General features: G+C 37.2%; 2 protein-coding genes across 2 annotated transcripts in view; one reads left to right on the top strand and one right to left on the bottom strand.

Annotated features, from left to right (window-relative positions):
- The window catches only part of LOC123233958 (MAM domain-containing glycosylphosphatidylinositol anchor protein 2-like), a 401,852-nt gene that overhangs the window by 331,156 nt on the left and 48,373 nt on the right, over nucleotides 1-22,323 (bottom strand). The gene's annotated exons all lie outside the window — the stretch shown is intronic.
- LOC123237677 (RNA-binding motif protein, X chromosome-like) lies at nucleotides 4,834-6,164 on the top strand. Its single transcript, XM_044664750.1, has one exon. It carries the CDS (start codon nucleotides 4,865-4,867, stop codon nucleotides 6,047-6,049), a length of 1,185 nt encoding a protein of 394 aa, XP_044520685.1. The 5' UTR covers nucleotides 4,834-4,864; the 3' UTR covers nucleotides 6,050-6,164.

Genomic DNA, 22,323 nt, shown 5'->3' with positions numbered 1-22,323 from the left:
ATTTTCTCTAACGCTTGCTTGGTTTTAAAATCTTTCCTTTCCCAGAGATCTGACAAGTATACTATTTTGTGTTCACTTAACTTATTTATAGTTTCCCTCTTTATATTCAAGTCATTCACCCATTCTGAATTTATCTTGGTGTAGGGTGTGAGATGTTGATCTAAACCTAATCTCTCCCATATTGTGTTCCAAATTTCCCAGCAGTTTTTGTCAAATAGTGGATTTATGACCCAAAAGTTGGGCTCTTTGGGTTTATCATACACTGTCTTGCTGATATCATTTACCCCAATTCTATTCCACTGATCCTCTCTTCTGTCACTTAGCCAGTACCATATTGTTTTGATGACTGCTGCTTTATAGTATAGTTTAATATCTGGTACTGCTAGGCCCCCTTCCTTCACATTTTTTCCATTATTTCCCTTGATATTCTTGATCCTTTGTTATTCCAAATGAACTTTGTTATAGTTTTTCCTAATTCAGTAAAAAAGGTTTTTGGTAGTTTGATAGGAATGGCACTAAACAGGTAAATTAATTTGGGTAGAATGATCATTTTTGTTATGTTAGCTCATCTTACCCATGAACAAATAATGGCTTTCCAATTGTTGAGATCCAGTCTTATTTGGTTGGAAAGTGTTTTGTAGTTGTTTTCATATAATTGCTGTGTTTGTTTTGGTAGATAGATTCCTAAGTATTTTATATTGTCTAGGATGATTTTAAATGGTGTTTCTCTTTCTACCTCTTGCTGCTCTAATGTGTTGGAAACGTGTAGAATTGCTGATGATTTATGTGCATTTATTTTGTTTCCTGCAACTTTGCTAAAGTTGTTGATTATTTCTACAAGCTTCTTAGTTGATTCTCTAGGATTTTTTAAGTAGACCATCATATCATCTGCAAAGAGTGATAGCTTAGTTTCCTCATTGCCTATTTTGATACTTTCAATTTCTTTTTCTTCTCTAATTGCTACTGCTAATGTTTCTAGTACAATGTTAAATAATAGAGGAGATAATGGGCATCCTTGTTTCACTCCTGATCTTATTGGGAAGGCTTCTAATTTATCCCCATTGCATATAATGCTTGTTGATGGCTATAGGTATATACTGTTTATTATTTTTAGGAAAGGTCCTTCTATTCCTATACTTCTCAATGTTTTCAATAGGAATGGATGCTGTATTTTGTCAAAGGCTTTTTCAGCATCTATTGAGATAATCATGTCATTTTTGTTTGTTGATATGGTCAATTATGTGGATGGTTTTCCTAATGTTGAACCATCCTTGCATTCCTCGTATAAATCCCACTTGATCATGGTGAATGATCTTCTTAATTACTTGCTGGAGTCTCTTTGCTAGTATTCTATTTAAGATTTTTGCATCTATGTTCATTAGGGAGATTGGTCTATAGTTTTCTTTCTCTGTTTTTGAGCTACCTGGCTTTGGAATCAGTATCATATTTGTGTCATGAAAGGAATTTGGTAGGACTCCTTCTTTGCTTATCATATCAAATAATTTGTATAGTATTGGGATTAGTTGCTCTTTGAATGTCTGATAGAATTCACTTGTGAATCCATCAGGTCCAGGTGATTTTTTCTTAGGGAGTCCTTTGATGGCTTGTTCAATTTCTTTTTCTGATATGGGATTATTTAGGTATTCTATTTCTCCTTTTAATCTAGGCAATTTATATTTTTGTAAATATTCATCCATATCTCCTAAATTGTTATATTTATTGCCATATAATTGGGCAAAATAGTTTTTAATGATTGCCTTAATTTCCCCTTCATTAGAGGTGAGGTCTCCCTTTTCATCTTTAATACTGTCAATTTGGTTTTCTTTTTTCCTTTTTTATTACATTGACCAGTACTTTGTCTATTTTATCTGTTTTTTCAAAATACCAGCTTCTAGTCTTATTGATTAATTCAATAGTTCTTTTATTTTTGATTTTATTAATTTCTCCCTTAATTTTTAGTATTTCTAATTTAGTTTTCTTCTGAGGGTTTTTAATTTGCTCATTTTCTAGTTTTTTGAGTTGCATGCCCAATTCATTAATCTCTGCCCTACTTAATTTGTTAATATATGCATTCAAGGATATAAATTTCCCCTGACTACTGCCTTGGCTGCATCTCACAGAGTTTGGTAGGATGTCTCATCATTGTCATTCTCTTCAATGAAATTGTTGATTGTTTCTATGATTTCTTCTTTGACTAGCTGGTTTGGGGGAATCATATTATTTAATTTCAAATTGGTTTTTGATTTGCCTTTCCAGGTGCCCTAACTAATTATTATTTTTATTGCATTATGATCTGAGAAGGCTGCATTTATTATATCTGTTCTTTTGCATTTGTTTGCAATGTTTCTATGCCCTATTACATGGTCAATCTTTGTGAATGTACCATGTGCAGTTGAAAAGAAGGTGTATTCCTTTTTGTCCCTATTTATTTTTCTCCACATATCAATTAAATCTAATTTTTCTAGGACTTCCTTCACCTCTCTTACCTCTTATTTATTTTTTGGTTTGTTTTATCTAGATCTGAAAGAGGAATATTTAGATCTCCCACTATTATGATTTTCCTATCTATTTCCTTCTTGAGCTCTGCCATTTTCTCCTTTATGAATTTGGATGCTATACCACTTGGGGCATACATATTGAGCAGTGTTATTTCCTCATTGTTTATACTGCCTTTAATCAGGATGTAATGGCCTTCCCTGTCTTTTTTAATCATATCTATTTTTACTTTGGCTTTGTCAGAAATCATGATCTCCACTCCTGCCTTCTTTTTCTCATTTGATGCCCAAAAGATTTTGCTCAAGTCTTTAACCTTAAACTTGTGTATGCCCACCCACCTCATATGTCTTTCTTGTAGACAACATATGGTAGGATTTTGGTTTCTAATCCACTCTGCTATTTGCTTCCATTTTATGAGCGAGTTCATCCCATTCAGAATCAGAGTTATAATTATCAGTTGTGCATTCACTGACATTTTTGTATCCTCCCCTAGTTCCACCCCTTCTTCTTACACTATTTTCTTTTAAACTAGTGGTTTGCTTTGAGCTGGTATCCCTTATCCCCTCCCTTGATTGACTTCTCTTTCTGCCCCCTCCCTTGTTATTCCCCTCTTTTTGTTTTTTAAAGGCCTAATGAATTCCCTTCCCCTTCTTCTCCTCTCCCTTTTTTGGCCTCTCCACTCCCCTGCTCCCTTTGGTTTGTCCCTTCTGTCTTTCTCAGTAGGGTTAGATAGAGTTTTTTTATCCCAACGGATAATATAGCTACTCTTCCCTCTCCGGGTTGATTATGCTGAGAGTAAGGTTTAAATATTACCTCTTAATGCTCTCTTCCTCTCCTTCTTATAATAGTATTTGTCCCTTCCTCTTCCCATAACCTCTTTGTGTGTAATAGAGTATCCTATTTTTCTTATTCACTCAAGTTTCTCTTGGTGTCCCCTACTATTCCCCCCCCCATGTCATCTTAGACCATTTGGTATTCCTTCCTCTCCCTATGAATTATTCTTCTGATTGCTATGATAGTGAATACTATAGTAGTGAATGGAGTTCACTACAGAGAATTATACATAGCATTTCTCCACATAAGAATACAGATAATTAGATCTTATTGAAGCCCTTAAGGAGTCAAATTTAAAAAATTATGAGTTTTCTTTCTTTCCCCTCTGTTTCTTATTTACCTTTTCATATTTCTCTTCATTTTTGTGGTTGGATATCAAACTTTTCATTTAGCCCTCGTCTTTTCTGTGCAAATACTTGGAAATCTTCAATTTTTTTGAATGCCCATACTTTCCCCTGGAAGTATATAGTCAGTTTTGATGGGTAGTTGATCCATGGTTGAAGGCCCAGCTCTCTTGCCTTTCTGAATATCATATTCCAAGCCTTGCGGTCTTTTAGCATGGAGGCTGCCAGATCCTGTGTAATCCTGATTGGTGCTCCTTGATATTTGAATTGTCCCTTTCTGGCTTCTTGTAAGATTTTTTCTTTTACTTGGAAGCTCTTGAATTTGGTATTATATTCCTGTGGGTTGTCCTTTCTTGGTCTAGAGTAGAGGGTGATATATGGATCCTTTCAATGTCTATATTGCCCTCTTGTTGTAGAACTTCAAGGCAATTTTGCTGAATAATTTCTTTTAGTATGGAGTCCAAGTTTCTATTAATTTCTGCTTTTTCTGGAAGACCAATGTTTCTCAAATTGTCTCTTCTAGCCCTGTTTCCTTCATCTGTCACTTTCTCATTGGGATATTTCATGTTTCCTTCTATTTTATCAGTCTTTTGACTTTGTTTTATTTGTTCTTACAGTCTTGAGAAATCATTAGCTTCTTATTGCTCAATTCTAGCCTTTAGGGACTGGTTTTCAGTTATAATCTTTTGGTTTTCCTTATCAATCTGGTCATTTCTGGTCTTCAGTTGATGTGCCTCACTTTCCAATTGTGAAATTCTGCCTTTTAAACTGTTATGTTCTTGCCAGATCTCTTCTATCTTTTTCATCATCTCAGATTTGAACTCTTCAATAGCTTGTGACCAGTTTTCATTATTTTGGGAAGGTATGGATATGGTTTCTTGTTTGTTCTCCTCTGTTGTCTGGATTTTTTTCTGTTTAAAAGTTGTCGACTCATTGCGTAGTTGCATCTTTGCCTGCTCGTTGTTTAGACACCCCAGGGGCCTTGGAGACCGTGGGGGCTAGAACGCGTGCGTACAAAGCCGAGTTTAGAATGCGTGGCGGCAAAGGCGGGAAGCCGAAGCGACTTAAGCCAGAAGTAGCCGGAGAGCCCAGCTCCCTCCTTTGCCTCTCTTTGGCTAATTGGTGCGTAGGAGATGCCCAGCGGGAGGCTTTCGCTGCACTCCCCCCAGTTAGAATATAACAAAGTCAGAATGGTTGAAGCAGATCGTCCTGGGAAACTGTTTGTAGGGGGTCTCAATACAGAGACCAATGAGAAGGCTCTCGAAGCTGTGTTTGGGAAGTATGGGCGAATAGTGGAAGTACTCCTGATGAAAGATCGTGAAACCAGCAAATCTAGAGGGTTTGCTTTTATCACTTTTGAAAGTCCTGCAGATGCTAAGGATGCTGCCAGAGACATGAATGGGAAGCTTCTAGATGGAAAATCAATTAAAGTTGAACAAGCTACTAAGCCAACATTTGAAAGTGGTGGTAGGCGTGGGCCACCACCTCCCCCAAGAAGCAGAGGCCCTCCAAGAGGCCTTAGAGGAGGAGGACGAGGAGGAAGTGGTGGAGGAACAAGGGGGCCACCATCACATGGAGGACACATGGATGATAGCGGATATTCTCTTAACTTCAACATGGGGTCTTCCAGGGGACCTCTTCCAGTAAAAAGAGGCCCACCACCACGTAGTGGTGGGGGTCCTCCACCTAAAAGATCTGCACCTTCAGGGCCAGTTTGTAGCAGTAGTGGAATGGGAGGAAGAGCTCCAGTATCACGTGGGAGAGACAATTATGGAGGTCCACCCCGCCGCGATCCAATGCCATCTCGAAGAGATGTTTATATGTCACCAAGAGATGATGGATATAATACTAAGGACAGCTATTCTAGCAGAGATTATCAAAGTTCTCGAGACAACAGAGATTATGCACCACCTCCACGAGATTATGCATACTGTGATTATGGTCATTCCAGTTCACGAGATGACTATCAGTCTAGAGGCTACAGTGATCGTGACGGCTATGGTGGTCGTGATAGAGATTATTCTGATCACCCCAGTGGAGGCTCCTACAGAGATTCGTATGAGAGTTATGGTAACTCACGTAGTGCTCCACCTGCCCGAGGGCCCCCACCATCTTATGGGGGAAGCAGTCGCTATGATGATTACAGCAGAGATGGATATGGTGGAAGCAGAGAAAGTTACTCAAGCAGCCGAAGTGATATCTACTCAAGTGGTCGAGGAGATCATGTTGGCCGCCAAGATAGAGGGCTTCCCCCTTCTATGGATAGGGGATACCTTCCTCCACGTGATTCCTATAGCAGCTCAAGCCGCGGAGCACCAAGAGGTGGCCGTGGTGGAAGCCGATCTGATAGAGGAGGAGGCAGAAGCAGATATTAAAAAGAAAAACCTAAGTTTTTGGACCAAAACCCCCTTTCAAAACACACAAAGCAAGTGGAACTTGTTCTTTACTACCAGAGGACTACTAAAAAAGAAAAAGTTGTTTTTACTTTTTTTTAAATTGTTAAGTTTCCCCTCCATGATTTTTATGCTTTTGTGAAGAACAAGTTAAAGCAATGTTTAATTACAAAAAAAAAAAAAAAAAAAAAAAAGTTGTCGAGTGTTCCGGAGTTCTTCTTGATAACCTTTCTCTTCTGGGGTTCCTAATTTTGGCTTGCCATTGTTGTTAGCCCAGTCCCTTCTCCGCTTTATCCTCACACTCAGGGTCTGTGTAGGCTCCCAATGTCTCAGGTCCTGTTGTTCTTGGGGTCAAGCCTCCTGGTAGTCACTGGTCTGTCCCTCTGCCCGAGGCTCCTTCAACAGTCTCAGGGAGCTGCTTCCACTGCCGTGCTCCCACTGCGTGCTCCCGTCTGCACAGGGTCCCCACTCGAGGTCCAAGCCTGCGCTCGAGATCCTTGTCCACGCATAGGGCACTGCCTTCATCAGTACAGATGCTCAGGAAAGTCTGTGGGCATTCTTTACCCTCTTGGGGTTCTAAGTCTTACTGCTCTCAGGAGCAAGCCCTGGAGCTGCAAGTGGCTTAATGGGTGCCCCAAACCTGCTTTCACTCTTGTGCGCTGGCCTCTGAGTTGTACGAGGTGTGGGGGTGGGGGAGAGGCTTCTTCCTCTCGTGTTTTAGTGAGAGCTGTTTCACCCCTTTATAGTGTGGAAATGCCCCGATTCCACATACCTTCAATGCTGCGCCCTGTTGTGGGGTCCCTTCATTTGTCTGGATTCGTTTTTATGTCACCTTAAGTAGTCCTCTATGCTTCGGTTAGGAGAGATCAAGCAGTGCTGCTCCTTACTCTGCTGCCATCTTAACCAGAAGTCTCATGAATGTTTTTATTATATTAAATTTTAAGTTTTATACAAACAAAACCAATACAGCCAAGAAAAGAAGCAAGAAACTGGGGGTGGGGGGTTGCAGTAAATTGTTCTGATGAAGCTCTCATTTCTGAAATGTATAGAGAACCGAGTCAAATTTAGAAGAATACAAGTTATTCCCCAAGTGACAAATGGTCAAAGGATATGATTAGGGAGTTTTCAGATGAAATCAAAGCTATCGACACTCATATCGAAAGAATATTTGAAAAAGAAATGTACCTCCAAAAGGAGATATGTGGATAGAGAAGGACCCAGATAGACTGGTGATGAAAAACCCTCCTAGGCAACTTCCGAGGGCCAGAGAAGGAAAACTCCTTGAGACTATATAAAAACACAAGTTTATTTTACTTATTAAGGTTAGAGAACTCAAAGTTAAGATTCAACATGTCCTTGACTATCTATCTCCTATCTCCACCCACTTTCTTTTATTTTTTAACATTTATTATATTCATTTTTAACCTGTTTACATACTTTATGCCACTACTTTCCCCTTCACCCACCCACTTTCCCCCCACCCATGGCCAACGCACATTTCCACTGGTTGTGACGTGTCCTTGTTCAGGGCCTATTTCCATATTGTTGTTAGTTGCATTATTAGTGGTAGTTTCGAGTCCACATCCCCAATCATGTCCACCTCAGCCCATGCATTCAAGCAATTGTTTATCTTCTATGTTTCCTCTCCTGCAGATCTTCCTCTGAATGTGGGTACTGTTCTTTATCATAAATCCCTCAGAACTGTCCTGTGTCATTGCATTGTTGCTGGTACAGAAGTCCATTACATTCGATTTTACCATAGTATATCAGTCTCTGTGTACAGTGTTCTTCTGGCTCTGCTCCTTTCACTTTGCATCAGTTCCTGGAGGTCTTTCCAGTTCACCTGGAACTCCTCCAGTTTAGTATTCCTTTTAGCACAATAGTATTCCATTACCAGCATATACCACAATTTGTTCAGCCATTCCCCAATTGAAGGACATACCCTCCCTTTCCAGTTCTTTGCCACTACAAAAAGTGCAGCTATAAATATTTTCGTACAAGTCTGTTTATCTATGATCTCTTTGGGGTACAAACACAACAATGGTATGGCTGGATCAAAGGGCAAGCATTCTTTTATAGCCCTTTGAGCATAGTTCCAAATTGCCAGCTAGAATGGCTTGATCAGTTCACAACTCAAACAGCAATGCATTAATGTCCCAATTTTGCCACATCCCCTCCAGCATTCATTGCTCTCCCCTTTTCATTTTAGCCAATCTGCTAGGTGTGAGGTTGATACCTCAGAGTTGTTTGGATTTGCATTTCTCTAATTATTAGAGATTTAGAACACTTTTTCATGTGCTTATTGATACTTTTGAATTCTTTGCCTGAAAATTGCCTATTCATGTCTCTTGGCCATTTTAAAATTGGGGAATGGCTTGATTTTTTATACAATTGATTTAACTCCTTGTATATTTGAGTGATTAGACCCCTGTCATTTTTTTTGTTTTTGTTTTTGTTATAAAGATTTTTTCCCAATTTGTTGTTTCCCTTCTGATTTTGATTACATTGTTTTTGTTTGTACAAAAGCTTTTTAGCTTAATATAATCAAAACCATTTAATTTACATTTTGTAATTTTCTCTAACTCTTGCTGGGTTTTAAAATCTTGCCTTTCCCAGAGATCTGACAGGTATACTATTTTGTGTTCACTTAACTTATTTATAGTTTCCCTCTTTATATTCAGGTCATTCACCCATTCTGAATTTATCTTGGTGTAGGGTGTGAGATGTTGATCTAAACCTAATCTCTCCCATATTGTGTTCCAAATTTCCCAGCAGTTTTTGTCAAATAGTGGATTCATGTCCCAAAAGTTGGGCTCTTTGGGTTTATCATACACTGTCTTGCTGACATCATTAACCCCAAGTCTATTCCACTGATCCTCCCTTCTATCTCTTAGCCAGTACCATATTGTTTTGATGACTGCTGCTTTATAGTATAGTTTAATGTCTGGTACTGCTAGGTCCCATTCTTTCACATTTTTTTTTCATTGTTTCCTTTGATATTCTTGATCTTTTGTTATTCCAAATGAACTTTGTTATAGTTTTTTCTAATTCAGTAAAAAAGGTTTTTGGTAATTTGATAGGTATGGCACTAAATAGGTAAATTAATTTGGGTAGAATGTTCATTTTTATTATGTTAGCTCGTCCTACCCATGAACAATTAATGGTTTTCCAGTTGTTGAGATCCAGTCTTATTTGGTTGGAAAGTGTTTTGTATTTGTTTTCATACAATTGCTGTGTTTGTTTTGGTAGATAGATTCCCAAGTATTTTATCTTGTCTAGGATGATTTTAAATGGTGTTTCTCTTTCTACCTCTTGCTGCTCTAATGTGTTGGAAATGTGTAGAAATGCTGATGATTTATGTGCATTTATTTTGTATCGTGCAACTTTGCTAAAGTTGTTGATTATTTCTACCAGCTTCTTAGTTGATTCTCTAGGATTTTTTAAGTAGATCATCATATCATCTACAAAGAGTGATAGCTTAGTTTCCTCATTGCCTATTTTGATACCTTTAATTTCTTTTTCTTCTCTAATTGCTATTCCTAGTGTTTCTAGTACTATGTTGAATAATAGAGGTGATAATGGGCATCCTTCTTTCACTCCTATTCTTATTGGGAAGGCTTCTAATTTATCCCCATTGCATATGATGCTTGCTGATGGTTTTAGGTATATACTGTTTATTATTTTTAGGTAGGGTCCTTCTATTCCTATACTTTTCAATATTTTCAATAGGAATGGATGCTCTATTTTGTCAAAGGCTTTTTCAGCATCTATTGAGATGATCATGTGATTTTTGTTTGTTAGACTGTTGATATGGTCAATTATGTGGATGGTTTTCCTAATGTTGAACCATCCTTGCATTCCTGGTATAAATCCCACCTGGTCATGGTGGATGATCTTCTTAATTACTTGCTGGAGTCTCTTTGCTAGTACTCTATTTAGGATTTTTGCATCTATGTTCATTAGGGAGATTGGTCTATAGTTTTCTTTTTCTGTTTTTGGTCTACCTGGCTTTGAAATCAGTACCATATTTGTTTCATAAAAGGAATTTGATAGGACTCCTTCTTTGCTTATCATATCAAATAATTTGTATAGTATTGGGATTAGTTGCTCTTTGAATGTCTGATAGAATTCACTTTTGAATCCATCAGGTCCTGGTGATTTTTTCTTAGGGAGTTCTTTGGTGGCTTGTTCAATTTATATTTCTGATATGGGATTATTTAGGTATTCTATTTCTTCTGTTGTTAATCTAGGCAATTTATATTTTTGTAGATATTCATCCATATCTCCTAAATTTTTATATTTGTTGCCATATAATTGGGCAAAATAGTTTTTAATGATTGCCTTAATTTCCCCTTCATTAGAGGTGAGGTCTCCCTTTTCATCTTTAATACTGTCAATTTGGTTTTCTTCTTTCCTTTTTCTTATTAGATTGACCAGTACTTTGTTTATTTCATCTGTTTTTACAAAATACCAGCTTCTAATCTTATTTATTAATTCAATAGTTCTTTTACTTTTGATTTTATTAATTTCTCCCTTAATTTTCAATATTTCCAATTTAGTTTTCATCTGAGGGTTTTTAATTTGTTCGCTTTCTAATTTTTTGAGTTCCATACCCAATTCATTAATCTCTGCCCTCCTTAATTTAATATATGCATTCAAGGATATAAATTTACCCCTGTGTACTGCCTTGGCTGCATCCCACAGAGTTTGTTAGGATGTCTCATCATTGTCAATTTCTTCAATGAAATTGTTGATTGTTTCTATGATTTCTTCTTTGTCAAATTGGTTTTGGAGAATCATATTGTTTAATTTCCAATTGGTTTTTTATTTGCCTTTCCAGGTACCCTTACTAATTTTTATTTTCATTGCATTATGATCTGAGAAGGTTACATTTATTATATCTGCTCTTTTGCATTTGTTTGCAATGATTCTATGCCCTATTACATGGTCAATCTTTGTGAATATACCATGTGCAGCTGAAAAGAAGGTATATTCCTTTTTGTCCCTTTTTATTTTTCTCCACATATCAATTAAATCTAATTTTTCTAGGACTTCATTCACCTCTCTTACCTCTTTCTTATTTATTTTTTGGTTTGATTTATCTAGATCTGAAAGAGGAATATTTAGATCTCCCACTCTTATGGTTTTCCTATCTATTTCCTTTTTGCACTCTGCCAGTTTCTCCTTTATGAATTTGGATGCTATACCACTTGGTGCATATATATTGAGCAGTGTTATTTCCTCATTGTTTATACTGCCTTTAATCAGGATGTAATGACCTTCCCTGTCTTTTTTAATGATATTTATTTTTACTTTGGCTTTGTCAGAGATCATAATAGCCACTCCTGCCTTCTTTTTTTTCATTTGACACCCAATAGATTTTGCTCAAGCCCTTAACCTTAAACTCGTGTGTGTCTACCTGCCTCATATGTGTTTCTTGTAGACAACATATGGTAGGGTTTTGGTTTCTGATCCACTCTGCTATTTGCTTCTGTTTTATGAGCGAGTTCATCCCATTCACATTCAGAGTTACAATTATCAGTTGTGCATTCACTGACGTTTTTGTATCCTCCCCCCAGACCCACCCCTTCTTCTTACACTATTTTCTTTTAAACTAGTGGTTTGCTTTGAGCTGGTATCCCTTATCCCCTCCCTTGATTGACTTCCCTTTCTGCCCCCTCCCTTGTTATTCCCCTCTTTTTGTTTTTTTAAAAGCCTAATGAATTCCCTTCCCCTTCTTCTCCCCTCCCTTTTTTGACCTCCCCACTCCCCTGCTCCCTTTGGTTTGTCCGTTCTGACTTTCTCAGTAGGGTTCGATAGAGTTTTTCATCCAGATGGATAATAAAGCTACTCTTCCCTCTCCGGGTTGATTACACTGAGAGTAAGGTTTGATTATTCCCTCTTAATGCTCTCTTCCTCTCCTTCTTATAATAGTATTTATCTCCTCCCCTTCCCATGTCCTCTTTGTGTGTAATAGAGTATCCTATTTTTCTTATTTACTCATATTTTTTCTTGGTGTTCCCTATTATTCCCCCCCTCTTTCAAACCCCCAATGTCATCTTAGACCATTTAGTATCCTATCCTCTCCCTATGAATTATTCTTCTGTTTGCTATAATAGTGAATATTATAATAGTGAATAGAGTTCACTTCAGAGAATTATACATAGCATTTCTCCACATAGTAATACAGATAATTAGATCTTATTTAAGCCCTTAAAGAGTCAAATTTAAAAAATTATAAGTTTTCTTTCTTTTCCCTCTGTTTCTTATTTACCTTTTCATGTTTCTCTTGATTTTTGTGGTTGGGTGTCAAACTTTCCATTTAGTCCTGGTCTCTTTTGTGCGAAAACTTGGAATTTTTCAATTTTGTTGAATGCCCATACTTTCCTCTGGAAGTATATAGTCAGTTTCGATGGGTAGTTGATCCGTGGCTGAAGACCCATCTCTCTTGCCTTTCTAAATATTGTGTTCCAAGCCTTGTGGTCTTTTAGCATGGAGGCTGCCAGATCCTGTGTGATCCTGATTGGTGCTCCTTGATATTTGAATTGTCTCTTTCTAGCTTCTTGTAAGAATTTTTCTTTTTCTTGGAAGCTCTTGAATTTTGCAATTATATTCCTTGGTATTGACTTTTCTGTGTCCAGTCTAGAGGTTGTTCTATGAATCCTTTCAATGTCTGTATTGCCCTCTTGTTGTAGAACTTCAGGGCAATTTTGCTGAATAATTTCTTTAAGTATCGAGTCCAAGTTTCTATTCATTTCTGCCTTTTCTGGAAGACCAATGATTCTCAAATTGTCTCTTCTCAACCGGTTTTCTTAGTCTGCCACTTTCTCATTAAGATATTTCATGTTTCCTTCTATTTTATCAGTCTTTTGACTTTGTTTTATTTGTTCTTGTTGTCTTGAGAGATCATTGTGTTCTAATTTTTCAATTCTAGCCTTTAAGGACTGGTTTTCGGCTATAATCTTTTGGTTTTCCTTTTCAATCTGGTCATTTCTGGTGTTCACTTTGCTTATCAGTTCATTTGATTTCTGAGCCTCACTTTCCAATTGCAAAATTCTGCCTTTTAAGCTGTTATTTTCTTGCCAGATCTCTTCCATCTTCTTCAACATCTCATTTTTGAACTCTTCAATAGCTTGTGGCCAGCTTTCATTTTTTTTGTAAGGTTTGGATATGATTACTTGTTTGTCCTCCTATGTTGTCTGGATTTTCTCTGTGTAAAAGTTGTTGAGTGTTCCAGAGTTTTTTCTGATAATCTTTTTCTTCTTCTGGAGTTCTCGGCTTGCCATCGTTAGCCCCGCCCCCTTTCAGCTTTGTCTTCATACTCAGGGTCTATCTGCGCTTTCTAAGCTCCCGGGGACTCTGTTCTCCTTGACCTTGGGGTCAGGCCTCCTGGTAGGCCCTGGTCTGCCCCTCTGCCCGAGGCTCCTTCAGCAGTTTCAGGGGCTGCTTCCATAGCCATGCTCCTGTCTGCTCAGGGTCCTCACTCAAGGTCCAAGCCTGGGCTGGAGATCTTTATTCAAGCCTAGGGCACTGCCATCACCCGCACAGACACTAGGGAAAGTCTCTGCGTTAGAGATATTTACTCTCACTTAGGGCACTGTCTTCACCCACACAGAAGCTAGGGAAAGTTCGTGGGCTGGAGGTCTTTAATTGCACCTGGGGCGATGCCTTCACCTGGGCAGAAGCTCAGGGAAAGTCCCTGGGTTAGAGATCTTTGTCCCGGCCCAAGGCAGTGCCTTCACTGCGCAGACGCTCAGGAAAGTCCGCGCGCGCCCCCCAGCCACTTGGCGTCCCACGTCTTGCAGCACACAGGTATAAGCCCTGGGGCTGCTAGTGATTTACTGGTTGCCCCTGTCCTGTTTTCACTCTTGTGCGTTGACCTCGGCGTTGTGCGAGATGTGTGGTGTGGGGGTGGGGGAGGGGCTTCTTCCTCTCGTGTTTTAGTGAGAGCTGTTTCACCCCTTTATAGCATGGAAATGGCCTGATTCTACGTACCTTCAATGCTGCGCCCTGTTGTGGGGTTCCTTCATTCATCTGGGCTTGTTTTTATTTCCCCTTGAGGAGTCCTGTATGCTTCGGTTAGGAGAGATCGAGCAGCTGCTCCTTACTCTGCCACCATCTTAACTGGAAGCTACCGCCACCTACTTTCTATGCTCCTCTCATGAGAAAGCTCTTCTGATCTTTTTAAACTCTTCTTATCAGCTCCCTGATCTTTCTAAACCCAAAAACCATCTGACTAACTTTCTAGACTAAGAATCCTAGATTGTTAATCAACTAAACTTAATTTGTCCCTAAAAGGGCTGTTGAGAATGGATTCATAAGTGAGCTGAGTCCTTCCCCAAGCCTGGAGTTGGCTTCTTAGTTTAAAAACAAACAAACAAAGAAACCAAAGCCCCAGATGTTAAACCCTTTGGTTTACCTTAGCCAAATTTCCACAGCCTAATTGTCCACAGCACTACAGAAAAACCCAGATCTCCTCCTAGGTAGCTTCCTAGCACAAACTGTCCAAGTTTCTCCACAAAACTAGTCAGATTATAGGAGCTGATGGAGCAACCATTCTCCCTTCCAGCTCAAAGAAGGACAGTTGTGTAATGACAGTTATCTCAGTTAACTCCCCAAACCCTCCTCTGTAGTACCTTCTCCTTCTTGAATCTTTTCCCCGGGTTCATGGCTAAATTCTCCTCTCTCCCTTTTAGAGACATCTTTTGCATTTTCACTTATCCCTTGTCCTTTTATCCTTACATGTTTTCAATCACTATTGATAAGAGAAATGCAAATTAAAAGAACTCTTAGATATCATGTCATACCTATTAGATTGGCTAATATAATAATAAAGAAAAATGATAAATGTTGGAGAGGATGAGACAAAATTAGAAAAAAATAGATTATTGGTGGATTTGTAAACTGATCCAATAATTCTGATGAGAAATTTGGAACTATACCCAAAGGGCTATAAAACTTTAATCCAATAGTATCATTATTATATATTTCAAAGAAATTTTTAAAAAGTAAAAAAAGGCCTACTTATACAAAAACATTGGGAAATGGCTGAACAAACTAGTGTAGAGTAAAGTAAGCAGAACCAAGAGATCATTTACACAGGAACAATATTGTGTGTTGAAAAACCATGAAAGATTTAGCTATTCTCAGCAATACAGTGATCCAAGACAATTTTGAAGGACTCATGACAAAGAATGCTATCCACATCCAAAGAACTGTTGGAGTGTGAATGCAATTCAAAGCATACTATTTTTTATATTAGTTCATTTGTTTGTATTTCCAATTTTGGATTTTGGTTTCTTAAGGGTATTTGTTCACAATATGACCAATATGGAAATATGTTTACATATGTACAACCCAGATCAAATTGCTTACCACTTCAGTGAGGGGGAAGAGAAGGGAGGAAGGAAGACAATTTGAATCTTATAATTTGGGGAAAAATAAATAAAAAAGTTTTTATTATATGTTACTGGAAAAATAAATTTAGAAAACTCTATAGAACAGAAATTAATGTTTTTTTTTTTGTTTTTTGCTTGGTTTTTGTGATCTTTTTTGTGACCTTCTGATCATGAGTTATAATCATCTTTCATTTTTAAGGATAATAATGGGAAGGAAGGAGGAAAGGACAAAGAGATATATGGACAGATATAGAGATAGAAACAGTGACACAGAGAGATATTGACAGTGTTCAGGGTTCTGGTAGGAAATGAAGAGAACTAAAACATAATCTCTTCCCTATTCTCTGTGGTGATAATTAGTTAGTCACTGAGGACAAAATTCAGAGTTACCTGATGCTGGGATAAGGCCAGTAGATAACTAATTATTCCTATGGTCCTCCTTGAGGGGAATAGACAGTTTTAAAATTCACATCTCTTTCTAGTGGCCATAGAAATTATGGAAATAGGAGTTCCCTGAAACAATGTAAATGCTCAGAAGTCATTGAAAAGAAATCATTACTCTTCAGAATCCAGCAGAGGCAATTTCTTTCCTAAGTGTAGCAATCCAGGTATACATTAATCTTGATATTATTTTTAAGGGTGCTCAAAAAGCTGACTCTAGTATTGCTTATGATTGATTTATGTAACCTTGAGTTAAATTGAACCTCAACCTTGCCAAATTCCTAGCCCTTCCCTAAGGCTACACTCTGGAAGACTAGTCAGATATCTCAGTCTCCTTATTTTACCTAAAATAATCAATTAACATATGTATCAAACAACTGTAGATGCCTTAGGCCATATGAACTCCGGATCTGGGTATTGTATCTCATGATGATTACCCCATAATGTTAATGTATCAGATCACTTGGCTTTTCCCTTCCCTCTATACTGTTGTAACCCCAATAAAAATAGCAGTATGGCAGCTAAGAGTTAACCTCTGAACTATCTAAGCTCTTGACCATCAGAGCTTTATCCTAGTGAAGCTCTCTGAACCATGGAAGCTCTTAACCACCAGAGCTTACTCGCTATCTGACTACCTTATGCCAGAACTTTCTTTGTCTATGTGTCTTCATTCTCGCCTTATGTTCTCTTTCCATTAGTCCTTAAGCCTTAACCCATTTTCTCTCAGTCCCTGCTTCCCCTTTCTGAGTGTCCTACCCACTAGGAATCTTTGTGAAGCCGCTGGATGGCTTCACTAAGGGAGACTATATACTTCCTAAAGTGGTTGTAAGAATCAAATAAAAAAAATATCTGGAAAATGTTTAGCACAGAATCTGTCATATAGGATTGTTTCCTTCCTTCCTTCCCTAAAGAATAAGAGATCTGGTGAGTATTACTATTGGGCTGACCTTTATGCTAATGGCCAAGAGAGTTTTGAGAGCTTTGAGAGAGTTGGCAAACATTTACATCTACATTCATTCCTCCAAAGTGGTCCTGGGGAAGTGATTTTGGATCTCTGGAAAAAGACACCCCAATTTTTTAAAACTCTTTCTTTTGGGATCAGGAATAATGAAGGAATTTTGCTGATAACCTCAACTACATACAATTTTTTTGTGAGTATGTCAGCCCCCATAAGATATCATGTACTAGTCTGGAGTGGTTATATCACCAATAGAGGTTAAGGAATGGGTCAATTTGTGAAACTGGATTTTGGAGGAATGAATGCTCTACCTAATATACTCCCTGGTTGTCCTGGAACAGACTACATGCAATAAATTTATGACCTCTTAGTCTTTGTCATCTCTAAAGTCATCTCTAAAGATGACATTGTTTGATGAAGAATTGCTGGCTATGTCAGAGGGACAGCTGTCAAATCTGCTATAATTCTGGTTTTCCTGGAATTCCTACTGCTTTTCATCACCAGCTTACATTAGGAAAATAATTTGTGACCATACTGAAAGTGTCATCATTTGTGCTGTTTCTCTGATATTCATGACTTTGACTCACAATCACCACTTTTTATAAGAAGATTGAATTACTAAATTAGGCAATTGAGTGGTACAATGGAGACAGTGCTGGGTCTGAAGTCAGAAAGATCTATGTTCAAATCCAGACACTTACTAGCAATATGACTCTGAAAAAGTTACTTAATCTTATTTGTCTTAGTTTCTTCATCTATAAAATGTGCTGGAGAAGGAAATGGCAAATCACTTCAGTATCTGCCATGAAAACCCCAAGTGGGGTCACCAGGAAACAGACATGACTGGGAAAAATACTGCTAGTTTATGGAATTATGAAATGGGAAAGGCATGCATATATGAATAATAAAAATAACAAAAATCATATAATTATCTCAATAGTTTCAGAAAGTCTTTTCACAAAATGTAACACTTATTCCTATGAAAATATTAAATGGCATTGGAATAGAGATTCCCTTAAAATGATTAGTATCAATAAAAAACCATTAGCAAGTATTAATGGTAATAGCAATAAGCTAGAAGAAGATTGGCTAGGCAATTGGATTTAAGTGACTTGCCCAGGATCACACACCTAGAAAATATTTGAGGACAGATTTGAACACAAGACCTCCTTTCCCTATATAAAATAAACTTTATATAAAAATAATGCCATTAGCATTTCTATATTTCCAACACAGTCAGCAAAAAAAGGTAGAAAGAGAAATGTCATTTAAAATAACTTCATACAATATAAAATATTTGGTAGTCTATGTGCCAAGGCAAACTCAGTAATTATATGAACATAATTAAAAAATACTCCACACTAAGAGAGATTTACACAATTAGAGAAGTCTAATTACTCATGAGAAGCCTGAATCAATATTAAACAGGATATGTCTACCTAAATTAATTTACTTATTCAGTGCTATAACAAACTACAAAAAATTATTTTATGAACCCAGAAAAAATAACAAAATTGATCTGGAAGAACAGAAGATCACCAGTATCAATAAAAATTTTTTTGAAGCAAAGCAGCCTAAAATTTAAAAACTATAGTACAAAGAAGTAATCATCAAAATGATCTGGTACTAGCTGATATACAATACACAATAGCAAACGACCATTCTAATATAGTGTTTGATAAACACAAACATCTAAGCTTTAGAATGAGAAATCACTTATTGACAAAAGTTGGGACAACTAGAAATTAATTTATCAGAAACTAGAGAGAGATAAGTTTTCCCTCCAAACAACTTTATATATCCCCTCAAAGAGAATTTTGGATCAACAGAGCCAACAAGGGCCAAAGTGAGGCATTTCAGAGGTATACCTGGAGTGGAGCAAATTTGCTGGCTTAGTCACAATGAAAGGTGAAACCACTCTGATGAACCTTCCAAACCAATATTTTTAAAGTGCCTCAAAACAACAGGAATCAGAAATGAACAGCAAGATGAAATGAGGGAGTACTTACACTGAACACTACTTGAAAGGTAGTCAAAAGTTGATTTTCATGGAACAAGGGGGAACTAGAAGTAAAATTGCACACAGAGGAGTGCTGGCCAACCAGTCCCCCACCTACTGTGCCAGATTCTAAACCTGGGCTTAGGCTAACTTCAGGATCCCAGGACTTGGGCTATATCAACAAAAGAGCACCTCAGACCCACCTCTTGAAATCTCAGGTCCTGGAACCAGCTTACAGGGAAGCCTAGAAGTCTATAGCTTTGGGCCTTTTCAAGCCAGTGCCGCTGCACTGAAGACTTAGCCCCAGGGCAAAATAGCTCACAATGTCAATCCCTATCAACCAGCAGAGGAGACAGAACCAGCAAGCAGCTTTAAGAATTCCCAGTACACAGGGCAGGAAAAAGGCTGGGAAAATGAGCAAACAGCAAAAACCCTTGAAAATTTCTATGAGGGCAAAGAAAAAACACAGAACCAACAGGAGGTGATGAGATCAAACAACCATGCAATCAAATGTGCAAAACTTAAAAAATAAAAGGGTATGAATTAATCTCAATCTCTGGAAGAACTTAGAAAGGAATGCAAAAAAGAAATGAATGTAATGAAAAAAGAAAACAACTTAAAAAGAAAAAATTGGTCAACTGGGAAAAAGAGCACAAAAATCAATGAAAAAAAAGTATTTTAAAAAACAGAATTGAACTACTGGAAAAAGAAGCAAAAAAATCTGAAGAAGAAAAAAGTACCATGAAAAGTAGATTGAGCCAAATAGAAAAGGAGGATTAAAAGGTCATGAATGAAATTCAGTCTTTAAAAATTAGAATTGGGCAAATACAAACTAATGACTTCGTGAAACATCAAGAAACAATAATACAAAATAAAAAAATAAAAATGGAAGAAAATATTAAATATCTCATTGGAAAAAACAATTGACCTGGAAAATATATCTAGGAGAGACAATATAAAAATTATTGTACTACCTCAAAGTTATAACCAAAAAATTAGCTAGACATCTTATTACAGGAAATTATCCAAGAAAAATGCCCTGATATTCTTGAATAAGAAGGTAAATTAGAAATTGAAAGAAGCCACAGATTACCTCCTGCAATAAATCCCCAAATGACAACTCCCAGGAATGTTATAAGCAAGTTCAAGAGCTCCCAGGCCAAAGAAAAAAAACTACAGGCAGTCAGAATGAAATAATTCAGATATCATGGCACCCCAGTCAAGATTTCACAGGATTTGGCAGCTTCTACACTCTAGGATCTCAAGACTTGGAATATGATATTCCAGAAGGCAAGAGAACTGGACCTACAACCAAGAATCATCTACCCATTAAAACTGACTATATTCTTTCAGGGGAAAGAATGGTCATTTAATAAAATAGAAGATTACCAAGCATTACTAATGAAAAGACCAAATGTAAACAGGAAATCTGATGTTGAAATACAAAATACAAGTGAAGCATAAAAGGTAAATAAGAAAGAGAAAAAATTTAAGGACTTCAATAGTTTTTTATTATTGTTTTATTTATAGATAATATGGATGATATAGATAAAAATAAATTGTTTTATTTCTTTATGGAAAGGTGATATCTGTAACCATTAAAAATTGTTATCATTATCATAGTAGTTGGGAGAAATATATGTTGACAGAAGTTGTCATAGTAAACTGTTTAGGATGATACATAAAAAAAAGCCTAGGACTGAAAAAGAGGATTATACTAAAAGAAATGGGAAGAGAAAAGCAAAATGGGGTATATTATATCATATAAAAAGGCATGGAGGGGGGAAACTATTACAGTGGAGGGTAGGATGAGGGTGGTGACAGATTATACTTAAACCTTACTCTCATTGAAATTGGTTCAGAGAAGGAAGAACAGCCAGATTCATTAGGATATTGAATCCTATCTTAGCCTATAGAGAAGTAGAAGCAGAATAAGAAAAGGAGTTGTGGGGAGGGAAGTAATAGAAGAGAGGGAGAAGTTGGGGAGTGATTAATAGACCCTATAGATAAATAGGAGGAGAATAAAAAAGGTTAGTGGTAGGAAAGGGAGTATTATAATGGAAGAGTAAAGGGGGGGTGACTAAAAGCAAAACACTGGTGTGAAGAGAAAGAATGAAAGAAGAAAGGGTAGGATTAAAAGAGGAAAACAAGATGCATCTGCACACAACAAGGGGAATACACATATGGTAATCATAACTGTGAATGTAAATGGGATGAACCTATCCATTATACAGAAGGATGTAGCAGAATGGATTCCTTCAGGGTAGGAGTCAGCATAAAGTGTGCAGTCCTACCAGCCATTCGCCTTGGAGGCAATTTTGATAGTGGTGGCAGCAGTATAAGCATTGTGAGGCCTCATCCAAGAAATGATATGGAGATTGGATGACTTGTCAGAAAGTGATGATAAGAGCCCCTTTGTCTGGTTGCTATTACAAAGTGGAAAAGAGCAATAATACTTGTGAATTGAGGAGAACACAGACCCTGGTCACAGGGCCAAGAGGAGTACTAACCCTTGTGGCTACAGGGAAGCAAAGTAAAAACTAGAGCACAGACCAGGAGAGCACCTCTCCTCAAATCAGACCATCTTGGAAGCATCAAAAACAAGACCCTCAGGACTAGCTCTGAAAATAGAAGTATGAAAGAGCCCATAACATAGGACAGCTAAATTTTAACATAACACTTAAAATCAAGACGTGACAATAGTAAATAAATATAAGTAAGTAAGTAAGTAAGTAAGTAAATAAAAATAATTTTATTATAAAAAACTACTGTAGCGGCAGGAAAGAACAAGACATAAATCCAGAAGAAGCAACAATGTGAAAATGGCTCCAAACAAAGCCTTAAGGAGAAAAGATAATTTAACCAAAACCCAAAAAGAATTCCTGCATGAGTTGGGAAAAATGAGCATGATGCAAGAATATATTTAAGAGAGAATTAACAGCTTGGGGAAAGGAGGTATAAAAATTCACAGAAGAAACTGTTACAAATAATATTGATATAATAGGGTATATTTAAAAATATTATGGGTTTATTAACAGCCATATTGATAATTTAAAAGAACCACATGCCTGCTAAAATCTAATTCCAGTGGCCCGCCTTGGCTGCTTCCTAGCAAAGAGAATGTGTCCCAATGGCTGCTTCTTAGCAAAGAGAATATGTCCCAATCACGTCCCAAGTCTTATACTTCTCTCTACATAATCACACTTCCTGCCCACCTGTATTATGCAAGAGGAATTATGGGAAATTTGTTTTGAAAGAATTCTAAATGTCCAAAGGCAGTTTAGACCAGGGACCTCAAAATCAGTTCAAAGAACCCCAAATTTCCAATATCACAAAAAGAACTTCTTAAAAGCAAAATGGACCAAATGAATATTTTGCTTAAATATTTGGTTAAATAATTTCTTAAAAATTACAATTAGTCAAGTGGAAGCTAATGTCTCCATGAAATATCAAGAAACAA

Source organism: Gracilinanus agilis, chromosome 2 (genome assembly GCF_016433145.1).
Source record: "Gracilinanus agilis isolate LMUSP501 chromosome 2, AgileGrace, whole genome shotgun sequence".
NCBI classification, from domain to species: domain Eukaryota; kingdom Metazoa; phylum Chordata; class Mammalia; order Didelphimorphia; family Didelphidae; genus Gracilinanus; species Gracilinanus agilis.
Note: the sequence above shows the minus strand (reverse complement) of the source record. Positions and strands in the feature narration are given on the sequence as shown.

Bases quoted from the DNA above. Each gene is read 5' to 3' on its own strand.
- LOC123237677 (XM_044664750.1), top strand. From the start codon at position 4,865: ATGGTTGAAGCAGATCGTCCTGGGAAACTGTTTGTAGGGGGTCTCAAT.